Source organism: Tachysurus fulvidraco, chromosome 14 (assembly GCF_022655615.1).
Source record: "Tachysurus fulvidraco isolate hzauxx_2018 chromosome 14, HZAU_PFXX_2.0, whole genome shotgun sequence".
Classification (NCBI taxonomy): Eukaryota; Metazoa; Chordata; class Actinopteri; order Siluriformes; family Bagridae; genus Tachysurus; species Tachysurus fulvidraco.
Window position 1 is genome coordinate 22465014 of NC_062531.1, and position 18177 is coordinate 22483190.

The 18177-nt window shown below is 41.1% G+C and overlaps 1 protein-coding gene across 9 annotated transcripts in view; it reads left to right on the forward strand.

Annotated features, from left to right (window-relative positions):
* Positions 1 to 18177, forward strand: part of cabin1 (calcineurin binding protein 1) — a 48237-nt gene that overhangs the window by 26314 nt on the left and 3746 nt on the right. For all 9 annotated transcript variants that reach the window (XM_047800418.1, XM_047800425.1, XM_047800423.1 and 6 more), the window contains 5 exons: positions 6311 to 6474; positions 6631 to 6727; positions 6954 to 7637; positions 12862 to 12936; positions 17549 to 17840. In XM_047800418.1, the coding sequence (XP_047656374.1) occupies positions 6311 to 6474; positions 6631 to 6727; positions 6954 to 7637; positions 12862 to 12936; positions 17549 to 17840 (1312 nt within the window). The remainder of the gene's footprint in view (positions 1 to 6310; positions 6475 to 6630; positions 6728 to 6953; positions 7638 to 12861; positions 12937 to 17548; positions 17841 to 18177) is intronic.

Here is an 18177-nt window from a genome sequence, read left to right on the forward strand (position 1 = left end):
CTCCTAACAAAGTGTTACGCAGCCAGCGTTCTCTCACAGGCTGTAACTTCCTCAGTCACCAAGTTCACAAAGCGTATGTGTAATGAGGAGTTTATTATTCCCGGCAGGGCCAGCTGACTTGGTGAAGTCAGGAGGACAGAGAGTCTCCTTTGCTCTGCTCTTAAGAGCGTAACGATTTTTCTGTCACTAGCTATCGATTAAATTAGACTCAAGCACGGCTGATGTTTTTCTAGAAACACTTAGTGGGAAGAAACCTTTTTTAGTTCATCCAAACGGCATGTAATCTGTTCGGTGGGTGACCGAAAACACCAGTCAAGTAGACAAAATATGGACAGAACTACATAGGATTTTCGTATTTTAACACAGGTGTATGCTAATACAAGGAGCTTTCACTCAGGAATACTCCAGAAGGACAGCCTTCAATCAGTTGTGGCTAAAATGGTTAAGGCTCTGGGTTGTTGATCCTAGCATCGGGGGTTCAAACCCCAGCACTTTCAAGCTGTCTTTATCCTACTGTAAACCGATGACGTTTCCTACAAGTCCATTCTACCGTGTACATGTTAGCCAAACAGATGATGACTGGAGGAATAAGTTAGAGCTGAAAATCAGGTTCCACAGCAGGATTACCAGGTTTATGTTCTGTAACAGGGTGAGAAACTTGGCATGCCAGGAAATCCTCTGAGTAAAGCCAATGCTCCACCTTATATAGAGAAGGCAACTAAAATGGTTACTAAAAAAAAGCTCTCTGGTTGAGATTTATCAGGCTTGTCCCACTGCACAGAAACCCACTCAAGTGATTATGTCTCACAATCGACTTGCGATAGTCTGGGAAGCCCGAGGTAGAGCTTGAATCTGTCTCTGTCTATAATGACATCTGGACTGTCACTCTTAATGAAGGATAATGAACGAATAATGAACACCCCGAACTTATGCGTGGATCAATGAACAGCTTCATTCATTTTGCCAGAAGCCATGACAGGTGAATAGCTAACTTGGTGACCTAAGTGCAAGACGAGTCAGGAATCCCTTCGGAGGAGACGGAGTCATAGGATCCACAAATACCTACACATCAGCACAAACTCATCAAAACAACGTTTTTGTTTTTTTTAACAGGATATGGTCAGATCTCAAGATCCTTCATATTTAATCGAGTTTGTTTCAGAACAGCCCACTTGTTCCTGGCTACCAAAGAAGTATGCTTTCTTAAAGGAACAGTAGAACTAGCACCGTTCGATCCAAACACGTGTAATTAAAACCAGCGACCGTCTGAACCAAGAGCATGAACCCACTGCTCCGGGTGTGTGTTCACGGTGTGTGTGTGTGTGTGTTCACTGCTGTGTGTGTGCACTTTTGGATGGGTTAAATGCAGAGAACGAATTCTGCGTATGGGTCACCGTACTTAGCCGTTATTTTTTTCACTTTTACTCTTTGATCGTATCAAGCTCCTGCTCAATGTGTACCTTTCTATGCAGCTCTCACAGCTTGGTGGCACATGTAGAGGATGTGGTGATGCCGAAGATTTGGCAACCATAACCCAGTGTGCAGCTGTGAATGCTTGTCATTACGGTTACCTCTTCATTGCGGTTGGAAACTTTTGTCCGTTTTTTTCCGAGTCGCTGTGTACAGTGTCTGCAAAACCTCAGTGCAATTATAATTAGTTTTATTTTTTTAGTTTATAACTGTAACTTGTTGGTTTTTCAATAATCAGTTTACATGGCTGACTATGAGCCAGGTTTAATGACCAAAAAAAAAAATGATCAATTAAAAAAAAAAATGACCTTCACCTTTATGAATTGTGTTTTAAAAATGAATTACTGTCTCGACCTGTAACTACAATTTAAATGAAGAACAGTTTTTTCAACCATAAATGCCAAAAAAAAAAAAAAAGCTAACATTTATTCTGAAACGGTTTGCCAAGTTGCTTTATTGTTTTGTTTTGTTTTGTTTTTGTTTTGTTTTTTAATTTTTAATTTTTTTATTTTTTTTAAGTATTGATATCGTAATTAAGAATTTCGGAGAAAAGCAGGAAAATGTCACCCGTGTAGATCAAATCCATCCCAAAAATTCACCCCCTTCCGTTCATTACATTAATTTGTTTTTCACTGCAGAACATAACCACTAATGAATTTTCTTTGGTAAAAAAGTATACTATATTTTTCACGACTCGTGTCTTTCGTTTAGGATAACTAATTATTACAGCATATGAAAATACGATTCCTCAGAACAGATCTTAAAACCGACGAGCATCCGTCCTTCTTCAGCGAGCCGTTTGAAACCCCGTGGCAGTCGAACGCCGAGGAAGTGTGTCTTCTAACATACAATACATTGTGCTCTGTATGGGCAGAAACACCTGGAAAAGTAAGGAGCTTGGAAAAGTTTGGCTTCTGGGGACTCTGAATACTTTGCATAGAAACGGATATATCTACAGGAAATCCCCGGGCTGTACACTTGTTCAGTTTGAAAGCTGATATCACTCGTAAGATGCCGGTGAGAGCTGAGCGTAGCAATGCTGACTTTCAGGAAAGACCAGGGTGTAGCCTTATATAAAAAAAAAAAGGCTGGGAATGTGGAAGAGGGTGGGATCAAAAACAAGGACTTTTTAATAGCTATATTTGCATCTATTTATTAATGATCTGTTTCAGACATCCAATCTAAACGTTTTTGTTTCATGTAGCATGATCGCTTCCTGAAAAATAAGGGAAGGAGTCAAACCGTATAGAGATGTAGAGTGACTGACAGTTGACCGTGTAAATGCTTTGAGCTCTCTAAGCCCCGCCCCTTTCACCATCTGACAATGCTTTGGTTGTATGTTCTAGGAACCTGGATGTTTGTCACATAGTCGTGCCCCATTCACAACAAGGCATCGGAGTAGAGCCGCTCTTACTTTCATTAGAGTGAGGCGAAGCTCCATCAACAGTTCAGAAACACAAGCTAATAACCCCAAAGTGTAAGAGAAGAGTCGACTGAGGAAGAGATCGTATTTAGAGATATGAGAATGAATCTGCCGATCCTGCTTCAGAAACAGAACGAGATCATAGTCTCATTGCTTTATACCGTACAACTAAGTGATTCTAAGTCTAAAAATTCATTCCAAACAGAGTTCCTGAATAACCCAGAACTGGGCCATCACACGTTTTTGCACCAGATAGTTATATAAAGCTTTTATATAACTGGCTAACATTCTCTGGCTCTGTCCCATATAACACACAAACCAGTGCAAGGCTGCTTTGAATTTCATTACTGATATCATCCAAGCATATTCTGTAGGAATCTGTGTGACCGTACAGGAGACGCTTTACGCATGGTAACTCGAGAACGCTTCGGTATTGTCGTGCTCGTCTCAAGTAAGGGTCTGAGGGAAGGAGGGGAAAAATCGTACTACTTAGAGACATTTCTGCGATACATGGATATGTAGACTTGGCAAGCTGCCAGTAGCAATTGTATTTTATTATTTTTTTCATCATCTCACTGTCTTAGTTGGGAGAGCAGCAAATTATTAATTGGTATTGCTTCAAATTGTGAGTTTTTACAGATGAAAATGACATAAAATGAACCGACACCGAGATTATCCGTCTGGCTTTCTGGCATTTTCAGCCTGGGACGAGCTCTGTTTGTGTGTGTGTGTGTGTGTGTGTGTGTGTGTGTGTGTGTGTGTGAGTGTGAGATCTATTTGGACCGTAGTGTACCGTAGTTGACTTGGGACATGGAAGAAACGCAGATGTAATTCTACCAGCTGCGCCTGAGACTCTGTCAGAACATCTCCCCTCTGTCTATCTGTTTGTCTCTCTCTCTCTTTTTCTCTATGTCCCTCTACTTTTATCTATCTGTCTGTCTTTTTCAGTGTCCCTCCCCCTCCCCCCCCCATTCAATTAATTTGAGAATGAGCTTTATTGGCATGACAAATTTTACATGTATTGCCAAAGCATTTAAAAATCTCTCTCTCTCTCTTCTCTTCTCATCTCATTCTCTCTCCCTCTCCCTCTCTGCATTTCTCTATCTGCCCCTTATGTTTCTTCCCCCATTTTTGTCTTTGTGTCTTTGTCCCTTCCTCTCTCCCTGTCTATCTATCTGTCTCAGTGTTTCCTTCTCTATGTTTCTCTCTTTGTATTTTTGTCTTTTTTCCTTTGCCCCTTGCTGTGTCTCTCAATTTATCTTTCCTATCTCTCTCTCTCTCTCTCTCTCTCTCTCTCTTTCTGTGTGTGTGTTTCTTATTTCTTATACAGATGCACACTTTGTCCCCGTATCTTTATTTAGAGTTCAGAGTAAACACAGTAAACGAAATGGGTGCCAGGCAAACGAGGGCCAGTAATTACATCTCATCAGCTTCCTGTTTAACCATAAACCCACTCCCAGTCATCTGTTCAGTCACATGGCCAATGGGGAAACTCCACTTTCTTTCTATGCTCCTTTTCTGCCCACCCCCACAATCCTGCCGCCTCTCTGACAGTCTTCCCTATGTGAGACGGTGAGGCGTTTCCTTGACCTCTTTATGATGTCTCTGATATTGCAGAAGTGTGATGTATTAGCTGAGAAACTGCTGCCATTCTCTGGGTGAGCTTGTGCAGGACTCCTACTGCCAGTGTCTGTTATACGAAATGTCTAAACGTGCGAGCCAGTGGAAACATGCAAATGCTATGGAAAAAATTCATGTACTTTGCATAAGACATGACCGTAGTGTAATACGGTTCAGTCAGGCACATCGTGTAGCACATAATTTTGTTTATTACCTTTTATTTATTATTTTATTTACTTTTCATTATTTTTCACATTTTATTCCAATTTAGGTTTAGCTGAAACGTTAGTGCTATTTATTTCGTTCTTATTGCTCTTATATTTGAATATTCAAAATTTTAATGCAGGCTAAATTTATAAGAGCCTTTCTTACATTCTTATGACAATATTTATATCATTATGATCTTGCGTCTTACATTTTTGATTAGAATGATTGTGTTGGACTGCAAAGTAAAGGGAAAAATATCCGATTTTGTCCAAAACTGACACAGCGTTTAAAATGACCGTTTAATTTAGGTTTGTTCTACGTAAAGCTCAAGTTCCTGGATAGTTACATGCTCTAGAAAAAGAACTAAACCTGTCAGCTGTCAAAATGTCCAGTGTTACACCATCATCATCATTATCAAAACAGAGAAGAGCGCTCGCACACTACCACTATACAGGCAGCAGCAGGCGAAGTTTTCAAATATCAACGGAAAAGAAATCCAGCTTTTATAACGCTCGTTTGATTTCCTACCGATGTTAGCATGAACAGAGAGCAGCGGAGTGAAAGGAAGACAATGAGGCTTGTGTCCACAAGTGACTCTTTTTTTCCCCCCTCAGAGACCGATGTAGATGATGCTGATCATCTGAGAAAGGTTTCAGTACAGAAAAGTGTGTAGCTTTCAGAATTGGATCATGCGAAGGGTTTTTCCTCCACACTGCAGCACACAAGACGAAATCGGCTGCCTAATAATGTTTCAAGGAATGAGTCGAACCAGAAAAAAACGGATCTGCCGCATATCTATCGATACTGAAAAAAAAAACAGGTAATAGGTAAAGGTCATTTGACCATTAATAATATTCAAGGAGTTTTGATTTCCGAAATTCATGCTTGTGTTCAGGATCGACATTATTTCTAAGGAATAGCGATCAATGTGATGATATCGATGAAGGTGCGTCAGGCTTGGACGCCTGAGCGTTCACTGTTCATGACAGGATTTCTGGCTTTGGTTTCGGATGAAAATGTCATCATCAGTCAGGAGGGGTTTTGGAGTCGCAGCTCAGTAGAAGTCACCCTTAGCGTGTTAGCTCTGTCTCTAATCTGCTGAGTGGAGATTACCCGACCGTATCACAATGTATGGCGGAGAAGGAAACACTAAGAGATGAGAAGTGACTTGAGTTAGCAGAGCACCAAGAACTACTGCGAGAGGATGGATTGTAGGAGGGAGATGGAAAAAAAACAACATGTGGGCAGATTGCTGGCACTTTTCTCTCTCTCTCTCTCTCTCTCTCTGCATGGCCTGAGCCCAATACATCAAAAGCCCATTCTGTCCAACCTCAGAACAGATGGCCTTACAACAATAATATTATGCCTACGCGTTTTCTCTTCTACTTCTCATCTTTTATTCTTTTCTTTTGTCTCTCCCTCTCTTCCATTTTGCATGGCCTTCTGTTTCCTGACATCCTAATAATCCCATATTTTCCGTGACTAGTGATGGCTTACTTTGTTTAAAAACATGGATTCTATTCTGGTGTATAACTAATTGCATTGTGTTTTTTTTTTATGTTAACACTGTCTTATTTTCTCTCTTTCCAGGGCATCTGGCGTATCCCAGTAGATGAAATCGATCGCCCAGGTAGTTTCGCATCTCATATGAACAGGTCCATCGTGCTGTTGCTGGATGTTCTGTCTCAGTTAAGGGATCACGACACACTGCTCAAGATTTCCCTCATGCTCCAGAGAACCCCTGATCAGGGAAAGTAAGCCGATGAATGTTATTTCATGTTTATTTTGCAAACAGGCAGCGACTGCCCTTATTTATGAAGTGTTCATCTTTTATTCCTTGCAGCACTGTGTAGAATTAGTAAATCTCTTGCAGATGTACAGGCTTATGTCGAAATCTTTCCACTTTGTAGGAAATATTTGCGGGATGTTGACCGTCAGGTCTTGGCTAAGCGCGCCTTTTTCTTCACTGTGAAAGTGTTGGAGGACAATCTGGATAAACTCACTGCGGTATGACGCCAACTATGCTCTTCTTTTTCTTTTCATTAGACCGTTAGCTCACATCGAATTCTCTTCGTGTCGCTTCTTATTGTGCGTTCTGATTGAGTTATGCGCCATGAGTCATACGCCTCAGGAAGCAGGGTTCAGTGAGGTTCAACAGGGTTTTAGCCCTGACAATTAGCCTGTCAGAACCTCTTTTTATCACACATTTATTCATTCATTATCTCTCTCACAGGTGTCTGATCCCTCTCCTAAGCCTTCCACTTCCTCCATGGGAGAAATGACCACAGCTGACGTGTCTGGTCGGCCTCCTGCCACAGAGGAAACGAAATCTTCTCAACCTGCTAAACCATGCCTTCCTGACTCGTCCTCGACACCAGGCGTTGATATCACAAACTCAGGCACCTGCCAGCCTCTGGCTCCTCTCTCTCAACTCTCTCTAGAACCAGGAAACCAGAACCAAGGCACATCAGCAACTTCTCAGAGCAGAGAAGCTAGCGCCACCCTGGGGGAGCCTATGGAGCTCGAACCCGGAACATGGACAGGCGTGCTGAAACCAGGGCACCAACAATCAACCACTGACAGTGTTTCACATGACCAAGGAACCCTCAGATCTGTCTCAGAGGGGACAGAGAGGCGCCTGGAATGCGCCCGGGCTCCAGAACTGTCTCTGGAGGAGCTGAGCATTAGTTCCAAACAGCAGCTGATGCAGGTTCAAGCAAGCACAGCGCACAGGGGAACCCTCACTACGACCACAGCACGGCCAAACAGGAAGAGGAAGCTGCTGGAGGACGTCGAATCAGGCAAGACGCTCTTACTGGATGCATACAGAGTATGGCAACAGGGGCAGAAGGTCATGACATATGACCTTGGCCGGATTGAGAAGATCATGTCGGAGACGTACATGCTAATCAAGCAGGTGAGGAGCAAAAATGTTTTTTTTTTATAATTCAGTTTTACTTAATTATAACACATTGATATATTAATAAGCGTGTCATTTTTATTTTGTTAAAGACAAGCTGTTAGCAAATGGCTTTTCTTGAGCAAACACAATATTATCATGAGCTTAAGAGTTTCGGATATATCATTTATTTATTTAGCAAAAAGGAATAAGATCCTTCAGCATACAACTCAGTTAAATCCCAAAAAACTACTCATCATTACGTTCCTCTTACCACACAAAGTGTCACTCCACTATACACAAACTAGCAATACTCTTTTGTTAATCACTTTTAGGACGTTTCTGTTTTGCTTTTATTTATATTAATCAAGCTTAATTTAAAAAAATAGGAAAGTAAATTGCAATTACTGACACCATTAAATAAATCAGCCTTAATATTCTTTAACACAAACACTGAGGAAACTCGTGTCTCGATTGACTTAATGCTTAAATATATACATTTTCAGATGGTGAAATCCTACTGTGTTTCCTTGCTTTTGTTGAAAGCTTACCAACTCCTTGGCATCTTTATTTTCCTCTTCGACATGCAGTGGTTTTGCTGTCAGCATGACATTGACAGTGCATCTTCGTGTCGGTGATGATGGGGAAATCCTCCTTTCCTCCCGCCCTCCTTTTGATGACTCAACATGATAGCAGTAAATGTTGATTTTTTTTAAAAAGCCCCTCGGCGTACGGCAGGTCACACGAGGCGAACTACGTGCCATTGCTATATATATATACATCTTATATGTATTTATGCTTGAACACAAGCTTAAAGCACTTTGAATTTAAAATTATATTTTAGTAGCATACACGATATCTCATAATATCGAAGTTCAGGTAAATTAATATACTTTGCAAAATTATTTACAAAAAAAAATAGATGTTCTTTGTGTAAATAATGAGCCCTTAAATTATAGCAAACAGCTTAAAAATCAAGGAGCGATCAAAACAAGTCCCGTGCCGTTTTTTTTTTTTTTTTTTTTAAATTAATTAATTTATTTATATTTTTTTTTAGATAGTCAAAGTTTGGTTATAAACTTATCCCAGACTTTGCGCATTGGATAGAGTGCAGTTAAATCCACTAATTGGATGAATATGAAGCTGCCACAACTCTAGTGTGGGTCTCCCAACAAAAATCTTTGGCAGCTCTTGGCTTCACTGTTGTGATGTTTTGAAGCCTGTGTAATATCTAAAGGCGAAATTGTCTGCATTACGTTGACTGTTTAACTGTTCTCTGGAATTCTGTCGATCTCTTTTCATTTGCTAATGAAAGTAATGAAGTAATGATTAATGAAGTAAGTCATATAATGTTTTTGCCCAACATTCAAACACAGTCTCTTCAATTACACTGAGGAGAAAAACAAACTGTTTAAGTTTCCATTAAGGTTGTATCATTACATGGAGAGGATAATGGCTTATCCTTTAACACACACACACACACACACACACAGGAGTGTACACGCACAAACAGTACAATATTCCACCGGTCCATTATCATCCTCTACCCAAGTCACGTTGAATTACCTCTCATTTCCCCCCATACAGTGTAATTATCTTCTGCTGTTGTCTTTCTCTTCTGCTGCAGCTTTCTGAGGTAGGGAAGAGTCCACACAATGTTCTGTGTTTGGTGTGTTTGGCCTTTTGATTCTTCATGACAAATTCCTCATAGCATATCGCTTCATAAATCCAGTCAGTATCAGAGCTTGTCTGCTGCTGTTTGAGAGCAAGTCCTGAGCTTGTGGTGTGTCAAAACCTCGTACATGTCAGTCACACTGATGGTGAAATTACAAATTACTGTTTAGACCAATATCATAATCACACCATCACAAGAAAGCTACAATTCATGGATGGTAACACGCATCCTCGAGACGGCATCATTTTGATGCTCTCTCACACCCACACACACACACACACACACACACACACATACGCAGTAGGGTAATTGAATGCCCTCTGAAGAGCTACTTCCTGGTTTTCTATGTCCGTATGAATATGATATTTATGAACTGTAAGTCGACATGCATCAAAATTTCAACCAGTGTTTAAACATTTGAACGCTCTGAATATGTTTACAAGAAGTTTCAAAAACCTGTTCCTTTTAGCCTCATGCAAAAGTTTAAACTTTATGCACTACATGATGGTGTGACAAAGCTTATTGCTGTAACTATAGCAACCACACAGTCCGGACAATGGCATTTTTTTTTTTTTTTCTTCTTCTTACTAGACAAAATATTTAGCTTGGACAGACAATGACCGTCTTGTCAGAATTAGAAACGTGGATATGTGGAAACCCTAACAAACCCAAGCAATAATAATATAATAAAATAGAGATGCTGTAAGGTCGTGGCTGCAGTGTTGGTGAAGAACACGCCGCATTATTATGGAGTACTCGGTCAGTGATGATTTTTTGGTGAACGAACATATAGTCTTAAAGATGTATATTTATTTGCACATTTATTGCAAAAGCTGCATTTGACTTTTGTGATACTTTTCCAGACATATACTACAGCTACATGAGCAGATTCCTTCTCCACAGTTTTCTTCAGTTTGGTAGAAGTTAAATCTCGAATTTATGTGATTCGTTCTCTGTACGTCACTGCCGATGGGTGGATTTCATTTTGTCTTATGGCCTCTGCTCTTGAAGTCATCAAACGGTGGTTCGTTATACCTTCACCCTTGCCCTGTGGATATTGTTAGAGGTCACCGATTGTTGATTTTTTCTTCACAGATCTCGCACCGATTCTTTCATTAACCGTCGCGTCCTTGGCCGACTTGTTTGACGCATCGTTCATGGTTTCTGTTTCAGGACATTCTAAATTATAGTGTAAGCTATGCGCAGCGCTTATGCAATGCCACAGATTGATTTTTCCTGTTCTCTCAGCTCTGTGGTCTTTGTGTTGGTTTAGTCTTTTAAACAACAATTGCGGTCCTCACAGGCAAAACCCCGGGCTGAAACCAGGAGTAGGCCTCCAGAGCAATTACTTTGTTTGAACAATGAATCTAACAGGACCTGACAGGGCAACAAGAATTACCCGAGCGTCATGTGGTCCAGTATTTTTGACCGCTTGAAAACTGGATTTGTGTCCGTATTGAATTTTTTTTTGCCACTTATTGTCAGTCACATGGTGTAGTTTATTTACAGGTTTGTTTGAGGCGTATATAAGAATAGGAGTTCCTTCAGCCCTACAGTAACACTTAATGGTCAAAGTATCAAGAGTTTCTCTGTTCTGGGGACATAAATAAAGTGGTTAAAAAGAGTGTTCTGCTTAGGATCATCGGCAGCCCTGTGTTTTAGCGAACACCGCTATCTCTCCCACAGTAATTCTCCTATTAGCCTTTTTAGCTTAGTCAGATGCATTAGGCCCATTATAGCCCGAGTGCTACTGAGAGCACAGGGACGTGCACCAACATGTTTGCATTCGTTTTGTCTATTCTCTCTCTTCTCGCTCGCTCTCTTCCTCCCACACACCGTTAAAGGAGAGAGCAGCACGCTCCCGGTAGCTGACATAAAACAGACACTAGGGACGCCCAGACACCCCTCTCTGTTACCATGGACACGGGAGCTCCAATAAAGAGGTCTTATTAGGTCAACATGTTCCAAAACTTATTTGGGCCGTGTGTCAAAGAATTAGAGAAACCAAGGGATTTATTTTATTTATTTACTTATTTTAACTTTTGTGTTGATGATTTGCTTGGTTGACCCGACAAGCCACAAGGCCCTATTTAATGCAGCCCCGGTGGTGTTTAATACAACGACTATATAATAATTTAGACCACAACCATGATTATTACCAATTAAGCATAACATTAACACTATTAGCTGTAAACACATGGTTGCTCACATGCAATGCTGTCAGTCTGAGTAAAAATGGTCACTTCACGTCTTATTGAACTGATTGCAGTCCTTCATTAAAGTAAGTGTCCTGCAACTACAAGCCTTCATCAGTTGATTACAAAGAGCCTTTTTTTTTCCTTCTTTTTTTTTGACAACACACCGAGTCATGCTGTTCCTCTCTCTGAGTGCGGTTTTCATTTCACTACAGCTATTTTAGATAATTAATTCTTTTAGTTTGTTAATAAAGTACAGTACAAATTATGATCGAGTTTTATTTGCGATATTAGTAATACGTGCCATTTGTGATATTAGACCCCAAACAGCCATAACATTTAAAACAACCTAATATTTTGTGGTAAAACAAAACAGCTCTGACCTCTTGATCCATGGACTCCACAAGATGAAGATGTGTTGTAGTACCTGGCACCAAGATGTTCCCATCAGGTCCTTTAAGTCCTGTAAATTGTCATGTGGGGCCTCCGTAGATCGGCCTTATTTGTCTGATACATCCCACAGATCCTCGAATGAATTTATATCTGGGGAATTTGTGGGAAACTTCAACACCTTGATATCTTGATATATTCCTAAACTTATTCCTGAACCGTTTTTCCTGCAAAATGAGGTGATGGCCATTAAGGTGGTGTACTTTTACATCCACACACATGCCAGGACCAGCCTGCCTCTGCCGGCTTGCCTTCTTCCCATATTTTGCCTCCTGGTGCCATGTCTTTCCCTGGACAGTGACGAACATCTCACACTTTAACATCACTTCATGTAAAGACACTGATTCATCAGACCAGGCCACATCCTTTCATTGCGACCATGTCCTTTGTAGGTAGTTTTTCTGGTAGACGGGGTCAGCATGGGCACTGTGACGCTGAGGCTACAAATCCTTATACACAGCAAGCTCTGATGCACTGTGTTCTGACATCTTTCTGTTTACACCAGCTTGAACCTTTTCAGCAATTTGTCCTATATTAGTTGTAGTATCAGACCACACGCGTCAGTGAGTCTTCGGCACCCATGATCCTGACACCAGTTTACTCGTTGTTCTTCCTTGGATCACTTTTAGGTAGGAACTCACCACTGCATTCCAGGAACACCTCACAAGACCTGCTGTTTACTAGACAACAGACTTCTAGACCGTTTTTCCTGCTTCCGAAACGTGACCTCATAAAGAGATGATCAATGTAATTCGCTTCACTTTTCAGTGGTTTTTATGTCACGGTTTATTGTGCGTCAAGACAGAAATCAGATATTCCTGAACATGTTCGAAATGGGTTAAGTTTCAGTGCTCTGAAGTTCCCTGGTTGTATTTTAAACATCAGATGGTTCACAGACTCACCTGTTTGTATTTCTCTGCAGGTGGACGAGGACGTGGCGTTGGACCAGGCCGTGAAGTTTTGCCAGATTCAGATGGCAACGACAGCACAAAGACAGGTAACATGCTAACATTCAACTTTGCTAGGAAATATTCTGTTGTGTGTGTGTGTGTGTGTGTGTGTGTGTGTGTGTGTGTGTGTGTGTGTGTGTGTGTGTGTGTGTGTGTGTGTGTGTGTGTGTGTGTGTGTGTGTGTGTGTGTGTGTGTGTGTGTGTGTGTGTGTGTGTGTGCAAACCCTCAATTCAGTGAGCTGAGCCGTGCTTCTTCCCCTAAACAGTCCTGTGTCCTTATAGTGAGCTGCATTCTCTCTCGCTGTTCCAGAGTAATACCCCATTTAGCAGCACATACACTCCTGTCTGTCTGCCTGTTCATTTCTTTCTGTCTGCCTAATTCTTTCTTCGTCTTTCACTGTCGTCTTCTCTCTGCTAGTCTTTCTGTGCCTTCCTTCCTTCCTTCCTTCTCTGTCTTTGTTTGCTTTGCTTCATTCTGTCTGTCAATCAAAGGAAAGACAGATTCTCTTTCTTTCTGTATGATCTTTTCTGCCTTTTTCAGATGGCAACGTCAGCACAAAGTCTGTGTTACTCTCACTCTGTCTTGTGGCTGGCTGTCTTCCATCTAATCTTTTTCTCTCTGTAACTTCTCATCCCCCACTCTCGTGTTTTATTTTCTGTCATTTAAGCTCATTCGATTTCTTTCTTTCTTTGTCTTTCTTTCTTACTTTCTTTCTGTCTTTCTCTCTTTCTTTCTTTTTTTCAACGTCTTACTCTTTCTCTTTTCCCGTCCTCAGTCCTTCATTAATGCATCATTAGCATTCAGCAGCCTGTTAAAGCAGCTCCCAGGATGTCTCTGTATTTCTCTCTTACTCACTGCCTCACTTGAATGTCAGGCCTCGGGTTTCAGCTCCAGCATCATCTACATCTAGTGTAGAAATCAGACAGAAAACCTGCCTCATGCTAGTGATGTCCATTTTAATGGAGACGCATTTACGACATGTTATAAATAGTCTGCATTTTAATTGCTCCTAAACACCAACCAGATTTCTGAATCATGATTAAAATATAAAATGTTACTTGGTGAATGTTTGTGAACTGCAAATAGACATTAAATCCTACTTGGGATGGCTGTATTCAGGTCATTTCCTCCCGACTGTCATCACAACAGGTGCTTGTTGCATTTCTTTTCTTTTCTACATATCGAGAAGGAAGTTTAACAGGAACTGTGGCTGCCGGTGGGAAGCGTGGGCTTGGAGGTGGTTTGACTGAAAGAGAGAGTTGAGTGGGTGTGTGCGCATGAAAAAAACAAGGTCTCCGAGACGACACAGAATGCACAATATATCCATTATATCGCTTGTTTCAGAATATCCCTTTTAATTACAGTCTCAGTTCTGTTCAGAAGGTTGTGGTTTCAAATCCCAGCACCACCAGTCTGCCACTTGTGTGTGCTTGAGCACGTTCTTTAATCCTCAACTCTTAGCTATATCCTGTCTTAAGTAGAAAGTTTGTTCTTAGCGTTAAGACAATATAATTAAACCGCTTTACATTTTATCCAGTGCAGTCGACATGATAATCACGTCCGATGAAATCAACAGCTTTTAAGCCTTTTTAAATCCTCATATCCATAATTGCTGGGGGGACTAATGACTATCTCCCGATGGTCCTGTTTCTGTCAGTCAGGGAAGGACTTCTGTCTCTCTCAGGTATGGCGATTTTTGTTGTGGGAGAGGTGTCGTTTACTGTGTTTTTAGAGACGTGACGCGACATACAGCTAAGTACTGTGACCCATTCTCAGAATTCATTCTCTGCATTTAACCCATCCAAAGTGCACACACACAGCAGTGAACACACACAGCAGTGAACACACACAGCAGTGAACACACACAGCAGTGAACACACACAGCAGTGAACACACACGCACCGTGAACACACACCCGGAGCAGTGGGCAGCCATTTATGCTGCGGCACCCAGGGGGCAGTTGGGGGGGTTTGGTGCCTTGCTCGAGGGCACCTCAGTCATGGTATTGCCGGCCCGAGACTCGAACCCACAACCTTAGGGTTAGGAGTCAAACTCTCTAACCATTAGGCCACGACTTCACCAAATTTTAATGGATGCTTTTTAGATCTAAAATGCTTTTTAGATTTAGGGGAGATTTATAGGGGGACACTGAGAAAAAAAGTTTAGTCGAGAGGGGACAGATTGTCTGACAGGATTAAAGAACAGGTTTTAATGAACAGATAATACTGAGAATGAACTATTAATTGACTATTAACATGTTGATGTTTATTGAAGTATGGATTGAAATTAGGATTTTATTCCACAGCCTTAAAACAAGTTATTTCTCGTTGTTCTCACTCTACTAGGCTCTCCAAACATCATAACCCTATCCTTGATAAATATCCTAATAAACTCGCCGTGTTACTAAGAAACAAACCCCTATATCATGAAGAATGGCTGCCACAAAGTGCCGTCTCCTACAAGAGTGGCATTATTTGCAGTACATATTACGTGTTCAGGTCACAAGGCTTTTATAAAGCAGTGAGGCTTTAGGGAGTAAGACTTTGTCATACTACCCATCAAAATACGGTTGCTTAGTAAGTTTGACATATATTTAATGTTAATTATTTAAATAAAGCAGTGTACATTAATGTGTTCTGAATGCTCAATGTAGCCTGCCTATAAAGTATCTGTTAATAATGGGAGAAGTATCTGGTGTATCCTCTAAACAGACACCGCACGCTGTGGACGCAGTGTTTTTGCAGTTCATTGTTGTCCCGCAGAGTGGTTTTGTTTATACGAGACATTGACTCATATCAATGAGCCTCCGTACTTGAGCATTAATACATTACATCATTGTCGAGTTTCTGACCTGATAACGATTATGTAAGCATGAAAACACAGCCATGATGCTTCTACCTTAACTGTCTCCATAGTAACAGGCTGGCAGCGGAGATGTGTTGCATTGCTCCACATTTATCCCTGTACCTTGAGTTTGTTGTGCGTCTAAAGCAAAGTCTCTTCTGTAAAGTTCAGGAGATTCAGCCTCATTTGAAATCTAGGCTCTTACGAAACACTTTCTCCTGTACCAGAGTTTATCTAGTAGGCCCTCTAGTGGCTAAACCACAGCACAGTGGTTTTAGTGGTTTTCAGTTCCTCTAATGGTTTGTGACTTCATCCAGAAGAATGAACAGCTCTTGAGTGTAAATCGAGAATAAATTACACGGTACACGCTTCTAAACTTGGCTGTGACTTTTACATTAATAATAATTTAACTTCAACTACTTATGAGTGTTTAAGTTGTTCTGGTTTTTTTTGGGGTTTTTTTTGTTTGTTTTTTTAACCACAGCCAAAGGTTCTGTTCTCTAGTAAGAGCATAAAAGTCAGACAGGATGAGGAAAAGGAGTGAGGGGAAAAATAATCAAGTGCGTGGTCGCTTGATCAGCTATTGGCTGAGTTTGGTTGCGGTTGCCGTGGCAACAAGCGGTCCTGTTGTTGTCGGGCTTGTTTGTGGTCATCTAAAGACACACATTCTCCCTTTTCCACACATACACATGCACACAGCCTCAGGGCCCTGGTACTGATTTGTCTGTGCCTTGTGTATTGAGGCATTGTGTAGGGGACTGATGAAGGACAGGCACACAGGTAGGCCTCCAGCCAAAAGCTGATTTGTTGCTGTTGAAGTTTATATTGGCTTGGTCATTTTTTATTATTTTAGCTGTTAATTTTTAGAATGTGGGCAGTTCTGACTTTGAGAAGTTGTTTACTTTGACAGACTCTGTGACACGTATGTTTTGTTTCTTTTTTTTTTTATGTGCTTGTATACAGATCCTTCTGTACCAGTTAACCTTTATTTTTTTGTATTTTTCTGAGGAAGAGATTAATCTGCCAGAGATTAAAGTCCATGGAAGATGTTTATGACGACTCTGTTGATGTTGTTTAAAAATTGTAAGGAATAACACTCGAGGTTGTGCGATAAACAGAAAAGTAATCAACAGTAGTTTTTGTTTTTCCAATAACAAGACTTCTTGAAGTGTCTTATTTATTTTAAACCGCAGCACTTTGCCAGCGAGTACAAGTTATTCAACAAACAAAACAATACAATAGCTACTGTTATAGCAGCTATAAACAGTCGTACCCTCACTGCATTATAAGTTTACAACAAATAGGATTAAAATACAGCTTGAAAAATTTCTTTGTCTTGATTCAAGAAAACTTTAAGGTACGGCTTTACTTCAAATTAAGTATTAGCTACAAAGTACTAACACTGGAAAGTTCGTCCAAAGCTGCTAAAAGTTTCCTCTCCCCCACCCCCCTTTTTCAGGTCATGTGCAGCTTCCAGTGTATTGTCAACGATGTTACTATAGTGAAAGTAATATAACGAGAGCAGTCCTATCAACCTGCTGGTATAGAACAGTAATCCCTTTTTTTTACCAATCAGATTTGAGATTTCAGCAGCGTAACTGATTTGTGTTTGTGTGGATAGAAGGTTTCATTTACATATTTTCTATTTGGATTTGCTAATAACATAAATGAATGCTGCGTGAATGTCTTCACACTGAACCATGGCACAGATCTGCCCCCCCCCCCCCTCTCTGTTTTAATGACCCGATGATGCAAATCCATTTCATCGCATATAAAGTAGATAATTAAGACTCATTTTCCTTTTGCTTTCGCAGAATTCCACTGATGCACCTGCCACCCCCAAGTTCAGTAAAGAGCAGAGAGACATCTTCTTCCCTCAGTCAGTCTCCACTCAATGCTTTCACACACACACGCAACCTTTACCTGCCCTGGAGCATGAGACCAAGCTGAGCAAGAATCCACGGCCTCTTCACACACACTCGCATTCTCACACCCCCGGCACACCCACGCAGATGTATTGCCCTCCTCCGGGCCAGCAGGACCAATCACAGGCCCAGACGACACCCAGTCAGCCAGCAGCAGGCATGGCATTCTTACCTCACACAGGTACACACCACTTTTCAAAGTATGAAGTGTTTTGACAAATAATCTAGTAATGTGTCGCTCCAACAGTAATGGTGGTTAATGCAGTTTTGAAAATTTTATTTATGAACACTGAGTCACAGACAAATAGTGGGCTGCACTTCCATCATCTACTCATGTCAGTGTGTGAGGGTGTGTGTGTGAGGGTGTGTGTGAGTGTGTGAGGGTGTGTGTGAGTGTGAGAGAGTGTGTGTGAGTGAGAGAGTGTGTGTGAGTGAGAGAAGTGTGTGTGTGTCTGTGTGTGAGTGTGTGTGAGAGAGAGAGTGTGTGTGTGAGAGAGAGAGAGAGAGATAGTGTGTGT